Source organism: Theropithecus gelada, chromosome 14, assembly GCF_003255815.1.
Source record: "Theropithecus gelada isolate Dixy chromosome 14, Tgel_1.0, whole genome shotgun sequence".
Classification (NCBI taxonomy): domain Eukaryota; kingdom Metazoa; phylum Chordata; class Mammalia; order Primates; family Cercopithecidae; genus Theropithecus; species Theropithecus gelada.
In genome coordinates, this window is record NC_037682.1 from 11,042,020 (window position 1) to 11,059,370 (window position 17,351).

The 17,351-nt window shown below is 41.7% G+C and overlaps 1 protein-coding gene across 2 annotated transcripts in view; it reads left to right on the forward strand.

Moving 5' to 3' along the window:
* PLA2G16 (phospholipase A2 group XVI) overlaps positions 1-11,324 on the forward strand; it is a 34,417-nt gene extending 23,093 nt beyond the window's left edge. For both annotated transcript variants that reach the window (XM_025357834.1, XM_025357835.1), the window contains one exon: positions 11,055-11,324. In XM_025357834.1, the coding sequence (XP_025213619.1) occupies positions 11,055-11,156 (102 nt within the window). In that variant the 3' untranslated portion in view covers positions 11,157-11,324. The remainder of the gene's footprint in view (positions 1-11,054) is intronic.
* The last annotated feature ends 6,027 nt before the right edge of the window (positions 11,325-17,351 follow it).

A 17,351-nucleotide genomic window follows, 5' to 3' on the forward strand; every position in this document is an offset into this window, starting at 1 on the left:
ACATTTGAAAAAGATCCCTAGGCAGGCATGGTGGCATGTGCCTGTAATCCCAGCTACTCGAGAGGCTGAGGCACAAGAATTGCTTGAACCCAGGAGGCAGAGGTTGTTGCAATGAGCTGAGCTGAGATCACGCCACTGTACTCCAGCCTGGGTGACAGAGTGAGACTTGGTCTAAACAAAACAAAACAAAAAAACCAAGAAACAAAAAAACAAACAAACAAAACAAGATCTCGCATGCCTGAGAATATCTTCATTTTATCCTCACATTTGATTAAGGCTGGGTATAGAATTCTAGGTTAGAAACAGTATTTTTTTTTCAGAATTTTGAAGGCATTGGTTTATTGTCATCTAGTTTTTGCTACTGTGGTAGAGAAGTCTGAAGCTGTTCTGGTTTTTGATCCTTTGTGTGTGATCGATTATTTCTTTTCAGAACCCTATAGAATCTTCTCTTCATTCTCAGTGTTCTGAAATTTTATTACCTTGCACGGATCTATTTTCGGTATTGTGCCAGGTACTCAGTGACTCCTGTCAATTTGGAAACTCAGTTTCTTTAGTTCTGGGAAGTTTTCCATTTTGTGTTCTCTGGCACTCCTATTATTAGACTGTTGGACCCCCTAGACTACTCCGCTGATTTTCTTATCTTCTCTCTCTTGTTTCCCATTTATGTATCTTTTTATTTATTTATTAAGACAGAGTCTCGTTTTGCCGCCCAGGCTAGAGCACAGTGGTGCGATGTTGGCTCACTGTAGCCTCCACCTTCTGGGTTCACGTGGTTCTCCTGTCTCAGCCTCCAGAGTGGCTGGGACTACAGGCATGTGCCACCACACCTGGGTAATTTTTGTCTTTTTATTAGAGATGGGGTTTCCCCATATTGGCCAGGCTGGTCTGGAATTCCTGACCTCAAGTGATCTGCCTGTTTCCGCCTCCCAAAGTGCTGAGATTACAGGTGTGAGCCACTGTGCCTGGCCCATTTATGTATCTTTTAAATTTGAAAGTGAACATTTATTGACAAATTTAGGTATAATAGAAGTTTTTTTTGTTTTTGTTTTTGAAGTAGCAGTGACAATATTAGCATAAGAAAGGGAAACATGATAAAAAATTGAATTTCATCATTGGTGATCTTGCATTATGAGGTTTTTACTTACTCATGGTAAAACTCATGCTCCTATGCAGCAAGAAACTCCAAATACAGAGTACAAGACAACCCTGGGAATCAATAAGATGCTTTTTGAAATTCAGAGTGCTACATTAAGAATATTTGGTAGGTTTACAAAATATATCCTAATCATCTCATTTAGTTATTCTTTCAGCAGTTGTTAATAGAATAAACAATGGGTCTGACCAGGCGTAGTGGCTCACGCTTGTAATCCCAGCACTTCGGGAGGCCGAGGCGGGTAGATTACCTAAGGTCAGGAGTTCAAGACCACAGTGGCCAAGATGGTGAAACCTCATCTCTACTAAAAATACAAAAATTAGCTGGCCGTGATGGCGGGCACCTGTAATCCCAGCTACTACGGAGGCTAAGGCAGGAGAATCACTTGAACTCGGGAGGCAGAGGTTGCAGTGGACTGAGATTGCACCACTGCATAACAGAGCAAGATTCCATCTCAAAAGAAAAAAAAGAGGTCCACAAGTTTATATAAGTAGAGAATTTTTTGTCAACACAAAATTGTTACATAATTAGTAAACTACATTTTCATTAGGAACAAATGCTATTTTTAATTTTAATTTTTTTAGAGAAGGGTCTTCCTCTGTTACCCAGGCTGGAGTGCAGTGCCACAACCTCAGCTCACTACTGCCTCAACCTCCCAGGCTCAAGTGATCCTCCCACCTCAGCTTCCCAAGTAGCTAGGACTAGGCCAGGTGCAGTGACTCACGCCTGTAATTCCAGCACTTTGTGAGCCTGAGGTGGGCAGATCACTTGAGGCCAGGAGTTTGAGACCAGCCTGGCCAACATGGTGAAACCCTATCTCTACTAAAAATACAAAAATTAGCTGGGCGTGATTGCGGGCACCTGTAGTCCCAATTACTCAGGAGGTTGAGGCAGGAGAATTGCTTGAACTCTGGAGGTGGAGGTTGCGGTGAGCCAAGATTGCACCACTGCACTCTAGCCTGGGCAACAAAGCGAGACTCTGTCTCAAACACACACACACACACACACACATACACACACACACACACACCAAGTAGCTAGGACTACGGGTGCACATCACCATGCCCGGCTGATTTTTGTATTTTTTGTAGAGACAGAGTCTCACTTTGTTGTCTGGGCTGGTCTTAAACTCCTGAGCTCTAGCAACCCTCCTGCCTCAGCCTCCCAAAGTGCTAGAATTATAGGTGTGAGCCACTGTGCCTGGCCACAAATGCTATTTAGAGTAATTAAATAAAATTCCAAATCTTGAGATAGTAAAATAAGAAATGTTTTATATCATTATTCTTTTTGTTAACAATAATTTAACCCTTGCAAAATGAAACAATACAAATTGAACACATCACACTTTTCTTCCTGTGACTTTGGCCCTACCCATCTACCCATTCACTTGAAAGAGGCAAAACAATGATAACCAACAATGAAACACCATGAACAATTCTACGTGATCCCATCACAGAAAATGAACCCAGAATATTCTACAACACAAACAGAGGTGCCATCTCTACTGCTTCTAAAGATTTCCTCTTTCATTTCTTGGTCTAGAATGGGGGTTTCTCAGCCTCAGCACTAGTGACATTATGGGCCAGATAATTCTTCATTGTCGTGTCCTGTCCTGTGCACTGTAGGATGTTTAGCAGCATCCCTGGCCTCTACACACTAGATACCAGCAGCATCCCATAGCCAGATGTAAGAACCAAAAATGTCTGTAGATGTTGCCAAATTCCCCCCACAGGGAAAAACTGTCTCCAGTTGAGAACTAGTGACTTAGGTGAGTAATGATCACTGACACATGCTGCGAGTCAAATTAACATAGAACTTCTGGCCAGGCACAGTGGCTCACGCCTGTAATCCCAAGACTTTGAGAGGCCGAGGTGGGTGGATTATGAGGTCAAGAGATCGAGACCATCCTGGCCAACATGGTGAAACCCCGTTTCTACTAAAAATACAAAAATGAGCTGGGCGTGGTGGTGTGTACCCGTAGTACCAGCTACTCGGGAGGCTGAGGCAGGAGAATCACTTGAACCCAGGAGGTGGAGGTTGCAGCGAGCCGAGATCACGCCATTGCATTCCAGGTGGGCAACAAGAGCAAAACTCCATCCCCTCAAAAACAAAACAAAACAAAACAAAAAGAACTTTGATGCATGCCCCATCTTGCTAGAGATGATAGATTTAGTACAAACGGGAAACTGTCCACCAGTATTTTTCTTTGTAAGCATTGTCAGTGCAGTGACTTTCCTTTTCATTTAACTCGTGAGGATATATATATATATTTTTTGAGACGGAGTCTCACTCTGTCGCCCAGGCTGGAGTGCAGTGGCGCAATCTCCACTCACTGCAAGCTCTGCCGCCTCCCGGGTTCACGCCATTCTCCTGCCTCAGCCTCCCTAGAAGCTGGGACTACAGGTGCCTGCCACCACGCCCGGCTAATTTTTTTCTATTTTCAGTAGAGACGGGGTTTCACCGTGTTAGCCAGGATGGTCTCGATCTCCTGACCTCGTGATCCGCCCATCTCGGCCTCCCAAAGTGCTGGGATTACAGGCGTGAGCCACCGCGCCCGGCCAAGGATATTTTGTTTTAAAGAATCTGATCAGTCATTATGTTTATTTGTGCTGAGCTCTTTGAAGCAGACTAGATTTTCCTTCAAAAGAATATTTATGATCAATCAAATTTCCCGAGAAGAAAGGGAAACAATGAATTTAAACTAAAATGTAAGTTATGCTTTATATGCCTAAGAATATTCTAAAAAAAGATTCTCCTACTTTCCACCTACCTAAAAATATTTAGGTTTCAAAAAAGTTATATTTTAGTAGGATCTTGTAAAGAAGCTTTCATACTGAATAGTACTTAAAAAAAAAAAAGAGCAACCAGAAGCTATACTCACAATGAAGTCTAGTCTGAGTGAGAGAAAATATTAAGGTAAAAAGAAATTGAAGATGTGTCTGGTGGCCATATATACATATATATATATATTACATAAATCTGGATAAATTGTGGGGTATTATTTTGAAATTACTGTAAATGAAACTGAATTCCTATACAAATATTTTATTTCTTTTAAAATGATTTATTTATTATTTTTTGTATACTTGTTCACTGTTGGAAAATATACAACTATTTCGTAACCATTCTTATATCGTGACCTCTAACAGTCTAAATTCCATTGCTTTCAGAATAACACTACAGTCGCCACTTCTTCTTTAATCCACCCTATAACGTTGTTGAAAGTGAAAGCAGCACATTAGCACTTTCTTTTTTCTAGAAATGATTCAGATTTCCCTAAATCAGGGCTTAACTCAGAAGAGCTTTGTAGTATAAATGTATAAATGTCTATAGTCTGGTAGAATTTGTTTGCCCACTTAAAAAACAAAACAAAACAGTCTTCTTACTATTTCTAATGAGAGACAGCTTTTCTCTTTCACAATATCCTGATTTAAGACCTGTGACACACACCAGGTAGCCCATTTTCATGATCACAAGTCCTGTAATAGTAACACAGCAGTTGGACTTTCAGTCTGCAGCACGAAAATGATCAATGGCATCTGAAGGTAGCACTGACTCTTGGAGAGAGAGGTTTTCCCAGAAAGTTTGCGCTATTAGGACTAACTAGCTTCCAACAGTCTTGTGTTTAATCATACTCTTTGACTATGTACCAAGCATGACTACAAACAATGAGGTTATTGTTGTTTTCCTTGACAAAGTATCTTTTGTATGAACCAGTTGCATCAGCATTTGTTTTCACACCATGAGGTTCTATAAAGAACTAGGGACATATTATTCCTCCTCCGTTATCTGCAAACTATTTCTCCTACCCTGACACAGAGCTTAGCCAGGAAAATGCTGGATACAAGTGATTTTATGCAGGCTCCCTAGCAAGTTAACCCAACAGAACCATGGCTGCCACAAAACCATGCCTAATTATCTTTTAGAGGAACATTTAAAGACTTATCAGCAGTCAAACCTTAGGTTGGTAGCTCCATCCAAACTTTGGTCATCTGGTCATCATGAATTCTGTCTGTTAAAACTACTTTTTTTTTTTTTTTGAGATAGAGTCTCACTCTGTCGCCCAGGCTAGAGTGCAGTGGCGTAATCTCGGCTCACTGCAACCACTGTCTCCCAGGTTCAAGCGATTCTCCTGCCTCAGCCTCCTGAGTAGCTGGGATTACAGGTGCCTGCCACCACGCCCAGCTGATTTTTGTATGTTTAGTAGAGACGAGGTTTCACCATGTTGATCAGGCTGGTCTCGAACTCCTGACCTCATCATCCGCATGCCTCGGCCTCCCAAAGTGCTGGGATTAGAAGCATGGCTGTGCCTGGCCATCTGTTAAAACTTACATGTGACCAATGTTGAGAAGAGTTTGGAGATCTTCAGGGTTAAAAATATATATGTATCTTGATGCTACCGAGGCTTATCTGGGCCATAAATGTGTTTAATGTCAGGAAACACATAGCTGTCGTTAACCTCAGGAAACACAGCAGTGTAATTAACCCAAGGTGCCCAGAACTGATCTCTCAGCAGCCAGGACTCATGATGGCAAAACTCACAGCCGAGTGTTGTGGTATATTGTGATAGTTTCCTTTCTGTTTGGGGAGGGAGGTGGAGGGAGTTCTTTTTTCTTGATGATAATTACTACTTCCTTTCATTGCTGAGTTTTCTTTGTATCTATTGTCAATTCTTCCCACACGATCCAATTAGCTCTCGGTACAGTTCTCCACAAGGGAAATCACATCAAGTAATCTACCAGTTCTTGTTTATTTTGCTTGGACACATCTATCCCAGGGATGGCCCTTCTTCCCTCTGTGCTGATTGCTCCTTGGTCAATTGCATGGCTGTCATCCTGGACTCCCCTTTGCTGTCATCCTTGGGATTTCCTTTCCTTCTCTTGGATTGCATTCTCTGATTCTGTGATCTCTTAGTTTTCTGTTTCTTTGCTCTTTCTCTTATTTAGGTAGACCATATCCTCCGGAAGTTGCTTTAGGTTAGAAACACAGTACAATGGGAGAGGATGATGGTTATGGCAGTCCTCAACATGCTGGGCTCTGAAGTCACAATGCTTCAATCTGGATTGATAAGTGCATTATTTTCCTATTGCTGCTGTAACAAATTACTACCAAGTTAGTGGCTTAAGACTCCACAATTTATTAGCAACAGTTCTGTGGGCCAGAAGTCTAAAATGAGTTTCACTGGGCTAAAATCAAAGCATTGACATTCTTTTCTGGTGTCTGTAGGAGAGAATCAATTTTCTTGCCTTTTCCAACTTCTAGAGGTTACTGGCATTCCTTGGAGTATAGTCCCCATCTATCTGCAAAGCTAGAGCAATGGCTGGTTGAGTCTTATATTGTATCACTGTGACACTGACTCTTCGGTCTGTCTTCTACATTTTAAGGAACTTTGTAATTACATTGGGCTCACCTGAATAATCTAGGATAATTTCCTCTTTTCTTTTGTTTTTATTTTTTTGAGACAGAGTCTTACTCTGTTGCCCAGGCTGGAGTGCAGTGGCATGATCTCGGCTCACCGCAACCTCTGCCTCCTGGGTTCAAGCGATTCTCCTGCCTCAGCCTCCCGAGTAGCTGGGATTACACACACCCGCCACCATGCCTGGCTAATTTTTGTATTTTTAGTAGAGATGGGGTTTCACCATATTGGCCAGGCTGGTCTTGAACTCCTAACCTCGTGATCCACCTTCCTCGGCCTCCCAAAGTGCTGGGATTACAGGCATGAGCCACTGCGCCAGGCCGATAATTTCCCTATTTTAAGGTAAATTGATTAGCAGCCTTAATTCCATCTGTAACCTTAATTCTCACTTGCCATGTAGCATGATATATTTATAGATTCCTGAAATTAGGACATGGACACCTTTTGGGGCTTATCATTCTGCCTACCAGTTATTCTTTATACCTGGTACTAAGCTGTTATCCTGGGATCTCCCTTCACTGTCATTCTGGGGAGATTCCCATGCAGTCTCTCTAGCACTAGAAGGCCCATTTTCTCTATCTCACATCTTCTACTTTTTCCATTTACTCCCCTGTTTTGGGGGAACCATTTTCAGCAGCTTTCTGTAAAAGGATGCATGGGAGGTCAATTCTTTGAGACCGTGTATGTCTGAATTACTTGTCATTTTACCCTCTCACTCGATTTGATACTTTGTCTGGGTATAGAATTCCAGGTTGGGAATGGTTTTACTTCAGAGTTTTGGAGGCATTGCTCCATTGTCTTCTTGCTTCCAGAATTGCTTTTGAGAAGTCTGAAGCCATCCTGATTCCTGACCTTTTCTCCATTTCCTGTTTTTCTCCCTGCTCTAAATGCTGTAATATCTTTACACAATCTTCTAAAATTTCATAGTAATATGCCTTTGTGTAGGTCTACTTTTATCCATTAAGATGGGACTCAGAGCACTATTTCTTTTTTTTTTTTTCTTTTTTCTTTTGAGACTGAGTCTTGCTCTGTTGTCTGGGCTGGAGTGCAGCAGCACCATCTCAACTCACTGCAACCTCTGCCGTCTGGGTTCAAGTGATTCTCCTGCCTCAGTCTCCCGAGTACCTGGGATTACAGGGGCCCACCACCATGCCTGGCTAATTTCTTGTATTTTTTGTAGAGATGGGGTTTCACCATGTTGACCAGGCTGGTCTCGAACTCCTGAGCTCAAGCAATCCGCCTGCCTTGGCCTCCCAAAGTGATGGGATTACAGGCGTGAGCCACTGCACCCAGCCAGATTGTTTTGTTGTTGTTGTTTTTTACTTTGGTTTCTATTTCTTTATTTTTTTGCTATTCCTTTTGAGAGATTTCCTTAACTCAACCTTTCTATTGAGTTTGTTATTTCTGTCATATTTTTATTTTCTATGAACCATTTTTATTCTCTCAATATTCCATTATTTTTTATAGTACCATGTTCTTATTTATTGGATGCAATATGCTGTCTTATTCTCCAATGATAAGTTTTACACTCGATCTTAGCCAAAAGGCTGAGAAGCGATCTAATGATAGTTTTTTTGTTTGTTTGTTTGTTTGTTTTTTTGAGACGGAGTCTCGCTCTGTGGCCCAGGCTGGAGTGCAGTGGCCGGATCTCAGCTCACTGCAAGCTCCGCCTCCTGGGTTTACGCCATTCTCCTGCCTCAGCCTCCCGAGTAGCTGGGACTACAGGTGCCCGCCACCTCGCCCGGCTAGTTTTTTGTATTTTTTTTAGTAGAGACGGGGTTTCACCGTGTTAGCCAGGATGGTCTCGATCTCCTGACCTCGTGATCCGCCCGTCTCGGCCTCCCAAAGTGCTGGGATTACAGGCTTGAGCCACCGCGCCCGGCCTAATGATAGTTTTTAAAAGGATGGTTTCTTTTCTAGGTATGGTTTCCGTTTCTCCAGATTGCTATTTGTTTTTGTCTTCAATTTTAGAGGCCTTCTTCAGATGTTTGGTATGTTGGTTGTATGCTCATGATTAAAGGTGCGCTTGCCGGGCAGGGCGCGGTGGCTCACGCCTGTAATCCCAGCACTTTGGGAGGCCGAGGTGGGTGAATCACAAGGTCAGGAGTTCGAGAGCTGTTTGGCCAACATGGTAAAACCCCGTCTGTACTAAAAATACAAAAATTAGCCAGGTGTGGTGGCGGGCACCTGTAATCCCAGCTACTTGGGAGGCCGAGGCAGGAGAATCACTGGAAACTGGAAGGTGGAGATTGCTGTGAGCCGAGATTGTGCCACTGCACTCCAGCCTGGGAAACAAGAGCAAAACTCAGTCTCAAAAAAAAAAAAAAAAAAAAGTGCACTTACAACCATCATGTTCAGTTGAATTCAAAGAAAACCAATTCATATTACTTAGTGTAAACTAAAATAGTTAACAATTTATATCCTAAAAACAAGGTCTGTTGGTTAAATGTTGTGTGCCCTAGGTTTTAAAATTATAACATCTAAATACAATTTCTCCTCTTAAATTTGTTAAGCTAAATATGTATTGGTTCTTTTTATTTTAGAATCCTTAAAGCATCTTAAACAGTTCTTTTTTTCCAAGAGAAATTACAAATAACATTTCTGTCAAATGGTACTTGTGTAAAGCCACCTTTCTTATATTTATAGTTTTGGTTTTTCAGTTTTATACACAATAATACTCACTGTCTTACTATCAGAAAATTATTTTGACCAAGATTTATTATTCAACTTCATAGATTAGAAAGAGATGCTAATCCTTTCTCCTTATGTTTTCTTTGTTATTATTCTCTTACCCTCTATATATACTGGCCTCTAATGTATTACCCTCTATATATACTGGCCTCTAATGTATACTATAAAATCATTATGTTGTTGAGATAACTTCATTATGATTTATATAAACAGAGTATCTCACCTCTTTCTTGCTGTGTTGCCCAGGATGAAGTCCAATGGTGCAATCTTCGCTCACTGCAAATTCCACTTCCCGGGTTCAAGTGATTTTCCTGCCTCAGCCTCCTGAGTACCTGGGACTATAGGCACATGCCCACCAGGCCTGGCTAATTTTTGTATTTTTTGTAGAGACAGGGTTTTACCACGTTGGCTGGGTTTGTCTGGAACTCCTGGCCTCAAGTGATCCACCTGTCTCAGCCTCCCAAAGTGCTGGGATTACAGGCGTGAGCCACTGTACCCAGCTGAGCATCTCACCTCTTTCATACTGTTTGCTGAACAGTTTTCAGTTTGTCAAAAAAAAAAAAAAAAAAAAGTGGGGGTTTGCTACTGGATGGAGCTCTGAGTGAGTGGAGGTGGGCATGGGGCAGTGGCTTGCTGACTTTGAGTTTCACTGCAGGATGATCTGGGTGGGCTGTTTGGGAATTCCCAGTTATTTGCATTTGGGCCAGATTCCCCAGAAAAGTCTTCTGGACTCTTGTGTGGAGGGTAAAGTTCTGGGAACAGAGAGGGGTAGAAGGTCTGGGAGTCTCACATTTAGCATCTTTACAGTCTCAATCTCTTGTTTGTGGTATGATACCCACATTCTCACATGTGCTTCTAGGTTTCTAGGCCCCGAAGCCTTCTGTTGTACCCTCTGCAGAGAATAAACTTTCAGACTTCTGTTGGGGGTCAGGGAGGAGGTTCAGGGACCAGCTAAAGCTCTCTTTCATTCTTTCCCACTTCCAGAGGCACCTGGGTTTAATATGTGATCCTTTTGGAGTATTCTTTTGTATAATTAGGGTTTATCCTCAGTTTTTTCCACTGCTGCCTTAGGATTTAGTGTTTTCTGAATTCTTGTGGAATTATGCCTTAAACAAATGCCTTAGTTTACTTTTAGTTGAGTTTCAGGAGGCAGTAAAATTGGACATATATTCAATTTTTACCCGGGAATTTACTTTTACTTTTGAAACCCTTTTTTTCCTCCTACAAACAAGTCAGATATCCTAATAATTCTAAGTATAACATCACTACTATGTATAATTGAGTCATTTATTTAAGAACATGTGGAGAGTACCTCCATCCTCCATGCCTGGCAGGACCAAGCACTGAGGATACAGCGATGAACAAGACAGCCGAGTTCCTTGCTCTTATGGAGGTCATAGGCTACTGACTACTCAATAACAATTCCTCCCTGACTCCACCTTTGCTTCTAGAGCTCCCCATTGGCCAGCCAAGATCTTGACCATCCTTGCATCAGCTCCCTGTCCTTTCCACAGCCACGCTCTGAGGATTTATATGCTTTAAATACCCACATGGTGAATCCAGTTTTCCATCTTTGGTTCCATGTAAATTTCAGGCCAGCTGGCTCTAGTCACGAATTCTTTCCCCATCCAGCTCTCTCCTCCCCTCTTCCCTACCAATGTTTGTTGACTCCTTAGTTTGGCCAGGGAGGCCAAGGGGCATGTGAGGTACCCCGAGCTGAATGTTCCTGCTGAATATGCAGCCTGTACTCTGAATCCTGACGCAGAGTCTGACCCACCCTCCTCTTTGTTGCAGGTCAGAGATGTCGTCATCGCTGCAAGCGTTGCAGGAATGGGCTTGGCAGCCATGGGCCTTATTGGAGTCATGTTCTCAAGAAACAAGCGACAAAAGCAATAACTGAAAAAGACTGTCCTGTCAGCGATGACTTTATACATCAAGGGGATCTTGTTTTGCTAGGGTTTGGGGTTTGGTTTGTGGATTTCATTGTGATTTATAATAAGGCTTATTTTCACAGAATAAAATAAAGTACAACGAGGGAGGATTTCATTGGGGGCAATGCAGCAAGAACTGCCTGGTGTGAATTCTGTTCAGGGAACAACCGGGGTCTCTTCCTGGTCAGGGTTTTCTTTCACTTTCTTTTTGTGTGCTGTGTTCTTTGCATTGCAGCAAGCAGGGTCCAGCTCCAGTTATCTCAACTAGAGGGCGTTTCTGGTCGTCAGAATACATGTGAGGCGGAAGGGAGACAGACAGACGTAATACACAAGAATAGAAACCAGCAGACAGCTGGGACTCTTGGCCTGGAACTAGATCTGGGATGGCCTCTGAGAATCAGCAGCTGGAGTCTGTAGATGCTCAGCCGAGTTGGAAAAAAAAAGTCCTTGGCTATCAGGAAATTTAGTATAGGTGCTTGCCAATCTTACTAAAATTTCCATTATTTTCCTCTGCTCTACACGTCTTCCCTCCGCCTTGTTGCTTCCATCTCCTTGGCACTCCTGCTTCCTCACCGCGTCTGCTTGCCATGATCCCCACATTCCTGCCTGCTCTTCTCCTCCCACATCTGCTCAGATTCTTTCCCTGCGGTCTGTCTGCGGGTCCACGCTCCCAGCGCCACCCCCAGGAGATAATCTGATAGGCTCAGTTCGCCAGCTAACTCAACTTTCCCATTGGCTACCTTTGGGTCAGGTGATCTCCACTAGACGTACCACCTATGCCTGATGGTGGGTCACATGGTGCAAATGTTGCTTGACAGCTTAGTGGGTTAGGGATTTGGCTGGGCTCATGGCTGACATCCCTGCTGCTGAGCCCTTACGGGTCAGGCTGGGAGAGGGTGCTATGTTGTGTGGATGGTCATTTGAGGTCTTGCAGCTGTTGCTCGCTGGGCTTGGCAGGTGTTCAAAGTGACCATTTTTCTGAAGTGCTTTTTTTCGAGTATTCCTCAGACGTACTCCCCTGGGGCCGACGGTCCGTCCTTCCACAGGGTGGTATTTCCCTACTTGCTTGTGAATGTTTCCTTCATCTCCAGGTTGTCTGGGGACAGTTCTGTCTGTTGGAGGCCTGGGCAGGATTTACAAAGGGGCTCCATGCCAGCTCCTTCCACATCTGGTGTAGGGTAAACACCTGCCCATTTATGTCCTAGTGTTGGTAGAAGAATCATTTTCTTTCAGTACAGTCTCCTTTTTTTTTTTTTTTTTTGTCCCAGCTCTTTAGATGTAGCACTTAATGCCAGTTCTCAGGCTCCCCAAACTTAAGGGACACAGGTCAATAAGCAGTAGGTCTTTGGAAGCTCCCTGCCTCACATGGTATAAGGCGAGGAGGACACATAGAATGTAAACCTTCAAATTAAGTATGGGGGAAAAAGGAATGAGAAAAACAAACACAAAAAGGCGAAACAAAAACACCTGGTTCAATTAAAAACAACAACCAAACCAAACCAAACCAAAAAACCCAAAACCAAACCAAACCAAACCAAACCAAACCAAAAAACCCAAAACCAAACCAAACCAAACCAAAAAACCCAAAATCAAACCACACAATAAACGAGAAAAAAATTACATAAAACAGATGACATGTATAGAAATAAAAAAATAGAATGAGGAACTAATTCCAAATATATAGGTAATCCTAAGTGGACTAAATTTGCAAAGTAAAAGGCAAACATTACACTGGATTAAAAACAAATCTAGGGAATACAATTTACAGTTGATACGTTCAAAATATAAAAACACAGATAAAATATAAATAAAATCAGTACGGTGGTGTCTGCCTGTAATCCCAGCTAGTTGGGAGGCTGAGGCAGGAAGATCCCTTGAGTCTAGGAGTTAGAGAACAGCTTGTGCAACGTAGCGAGACTGCCTAAAACATATATATACATATATGTATACACACACACATACACACACACACACACACACACACACACAAAGACTGAAATGGAAATGATAGACATTTTGCGTGACAACTGGTCTGATGTGTTAAAAAGTTATCCAGGAGAAAAATCGGGGGTATGTGAAAGCTGCCCTAGATAGAAATGTTACATGCAAAACAAGTAAATGTGAAAACTATAAGAGCTATCTGGGATAATTGGAAAATTTTAAATAGAGACTGGATATTAAAGAATATTAAGGAATTATTTACTTTATTAAGTGTGATAATGGCATTAGGCTTATGCAAACACATGCCCTAATTTAAAAAAAAATGCAGATAAAGCAAATGTGGCAAAGTAATAAGTTTTTAATTGCGGCAGTGGGTACATGGTAGGTGGGTAGTTATTGGACTATACTAGATTTTCCGGTACTTTCTGTGTGCCAAAAAACTTACCAAACATCTTTAATAATATCTGAAATTGCCGGGCACTGTGGCTCACGCTTGTAGTCCCAGCACTTTGGGAGGCCGAGGCAGGCAGATCACCTGAGGTCGGGAGTTTGAGACCAGCCTGACCAACATGGAGAAATCCTATCTCTACTAAAAATGCAAAATTAGCCAGGCATGATGGCGCACACCTGTAATCCCAGCTACTCGGGAGGCTCAGGCAGGAGAATCGCTTGAACCCAGGAGGCGGAGGTTGCAGTGAGCTGAGATGGTGCCTCTGCACTCCAGCCTGGGCAACAAGAGCAAGATTCCATCTAAAAAAAAAAAAAAATCTGAAATTTGAACTTGAGATTTGAAATAGGACTTCTAAATCAACTTTAATAAATCATATAATTTAAAAATTAGAAGATAAAAATGGTATGCTACATAAATACAAAGAACTGGTGTACTAACTAAAAGCTGGTGTAGTTGTGTTGATATCAGAAAATATAGGCTTTAAAGCAAGTTATTAGTAGACAGAGGACAAAAAGGTTCTGATAAAAGTTTTAATTCACTAGAAATATGTAACTTGCTTGCATTTAATAAACCTCAAAATAATGAAATTTTTGACTGATTGCAAAGAGGAATTCATCATCTGTTGTTTAAAACAGAATACCCGAAAGTGGGTAATTAATAAGAAATGATTTGACTTCTTACAATTCTGGAGGCTGAGAAGTCCAAGGTTAAGGGGGTGCATCTGGTGAGGGCCTTCTTGTTGGTGGAGACTCTCTAGAGTCTGGAGGCAGCACAGGGCATCACATAGTGAGGAGGCTGAGTCTGCTAGCTCAGGTCTCTCTTCCTCTTTTTATAAAACCACCAGTTCTATTCCTGTGATAAACCACTAATTCGTTAACTCATTAATCCACGAATGGGTTAATCCATTCATGAGGGCAGAGCCTTTATGATCCCACCACCAATTAAAGGCTCTCCTCTTCTGTCCTCCCCTCCCCTCCCCTCCCCTCCCCTCTCTTCTCCCTCTCTCTCTCCCTTCCTTCCTCTCTCCCTTCCTTCCTTCCTCCCTCCCTCCCTCCCTCCTTCTTTCTTTCCTTCCTTCCTTCCTTTCTTTTTTTTCTTTCTCTTTTTTCTTTCTTTCTCTCTCTTTTTTCTTTCTTCCTTTTTCTTCTTTTCTTTGTCTTTCTCTCTCTTCCTTCCTTCCTTTTCTTCCCTCCCTCCCTTCTTCCCTTCCTCCCTCCCTTCCTTCCTTTTCTTCTTCTTCTTCTTTCTCTCTCTCTTTCTTTTCTTCCTTCCTCTCTTTTTCTTTCTCCCTTCTTTCCTTCCTTCCCCTCCCTCCCTCCCTCTCTTTCTTTCTTTCTCTCTTTCTTTCTTCTTTCTCTTTCTTCCTTTCTTTCTCTTCCTTTTTTCTTTCTTTCTTCCTTCCTTCTCCTTCTCCTCCTCCTCTTCTTCTTCCTTTCTCTTTCTCTCTCTTTCTTGTTCTTTCTTTTCTTCCTTTCTTTCCCTCTTTTATTCCTTCCTTCCTCTCTTTCCCTTTCTTTCTTTTCTCTTTCTTTCTCTTTCTTTTTTGCTTCCTTCCTTCTTTTCTTCCTTCCTCTCCCTCCCTCCATTCCTTCCTTCCCCTTCCTTCCTTCTTTCCTTCCTTCCTTCTTCCTTCCTTCCTTTCTTTTTCTTTCTCTCTCTCTCTTTCTTTCTTCCTTTTTCTTCCTTTCTTTCTCTTTCTTTCTCTTCCTTCCGTTTCTTTTCCTTCTTCTTTCTTTCTCTTTCTTTTCTTCCTTTGTTTCTCTCTTTTCTTCCTTCTTTCCTCTTTTTCTCTTTCTTTCTCTCTCCCTTCCTTCCTTCCTTCTTTCCTTCCTTCCCCTCCCTTCCTTCCTTTTTCTTTCTTTCTTTCTCTTTCCTTCTCTCTCTCTTTCTTTCTTCCTCTTTCTTTTTATTTCTTTCTTTCTCTCTTTCTTTTCCTTTCTTCCTTCTCCTTCCTTCCTTCCTTCTTTCCTTTTCTTCTTCCTCTTCTTCTTCCTTTCTTTCTCTCTTTCTTTCTTTTCTTCCTTTCTTTCTCTCTCTCTTTTCTTCCTTCCTTCCTTCCTCTCTTTCTTTCTTTGCTTTATTTCTTTTTCTTTCTTTCTTTCCTTTTCTTTCTTCTCTTTCTTTCTTTCTTTCTCTCTTTCTTTCTCCCTTCCTTCCTTCCTTCCTCCCTCCCTCCCTCTCTCTCTCTCTTTGTTTCCTTTTTTCCCCTCCCCTCCTCTCCCCTCCCCTCCCCTCTCCTCTCCTTTCCTTCCTTTCCTTTCTTCCTTTTTTTTTTGAGATAGAGTCTCACTCTGTCACCCAGGCTGGAGTATAGTGCTGGGATCTCAGCTTACTGCAACCTCCGCCTCCTGGGTCCAAGCAATTCTCCTGTCTCAGCCTCCTGAAAAGGTGGGATTACGGGCATATGCCACCACGCTCTGCTAATTTTTCTATTTTTAGTAGAGATGGGGTTTTATCATGTTGGCAAGGCTGATCTTGAACTCCTGACCTCAGGTGATCTGCCCACCTCGGCCTCACAAAGTGCTGGGATTACAGGCATAAGCCGCCACACCCTGCCAAAAGCCCCATCTTTCAATACTGCCACATTTGGGATTAAGTTTCAACATGAATTTTGGAGAGGACAAACAACGTCATAGTGGGAGATCTAAATACACCTTTCTAAGGAACTGATGAATGAAGGAAACAAAAGTCTAGAAAGACATAGAAAATTTACCAACAAACTTACTTAATGACCATATATAATATAATTGTGGAATACAGATTCTTTTCAACTGCACACAATGGAATATTTATGAGAGCTGAGCATAGCTTGGGTCTTAAAGTAAGACAACAAATTTTAGATTAGTAACATAGAAATAATCTTCTTTAACCGTAAAGCAATTAATTCAGGAATCAATAGCAAGAGATAACAAGAAAACTCTATACTTTCCGGAATGCTAGATACATTATGAGTCAAAAAAAGAAAACGAATGGGAGTTAGATAATATTTAGAGCTGAATGATAACAAAAATACTAGATATCAATATTTGGACCATGCAGCTAAAGGGGTGCTTAGAAAAACTTTGTAGCATAAATCCTTACCTTAAGAAAGAAAAAGGTGACTGGGCATGGTGGCTTATGCCTGTAATCCCAGCACTTTGCGAGGCTGAGGTAGGAGGATCGCTTGAGGCTAGGAGTTCAACCTAGCCTGGAGAAAAGAAAAGAAAAAGAGAAAGAAAGCAAAAGAAAGAAGAGAAAGAAAGAAAGGAGAGGTGCAAGTTAAGGAGTTAATTATCCAATTTAAGAAGACAGAAAAAGGGGAAGACAGTACAAAGATATGAGCAAAAATAAATGAAGAAAAACAAGCATATAAAAGAGAGAAGGCACAGCAAATGATTTAGGAGTGAAAAAGAGAACATAACTCTAGATGCTACAGAGATTAAACCAGCAAAAACAAATATTGATAAATAATTACAAAAATTGGAAAATTTTCATGGAATTGATACATTCCAAGAAAAGTGTCATCAAAATTGGACCAAGAATAAATTTAAAAATCTAAGCAGTACTTTACTCATTAAAGGATAAATAAGTAGTTAACACTTTTTCTACAAAGAAATGGTGTGCCTGGATGGTTGTATAGGTGAGTTTTACCAGGGATTATGGTAACAAATGAGTGAGACCTCTATGAAGAAAATATTGAAATATTGAAGGACATTAAAGAAGACCTTATAAATGGAGAGAGATGTATCATTCATGGATAGGAAGCCTCAATAGCATAAGTTTGTCAAT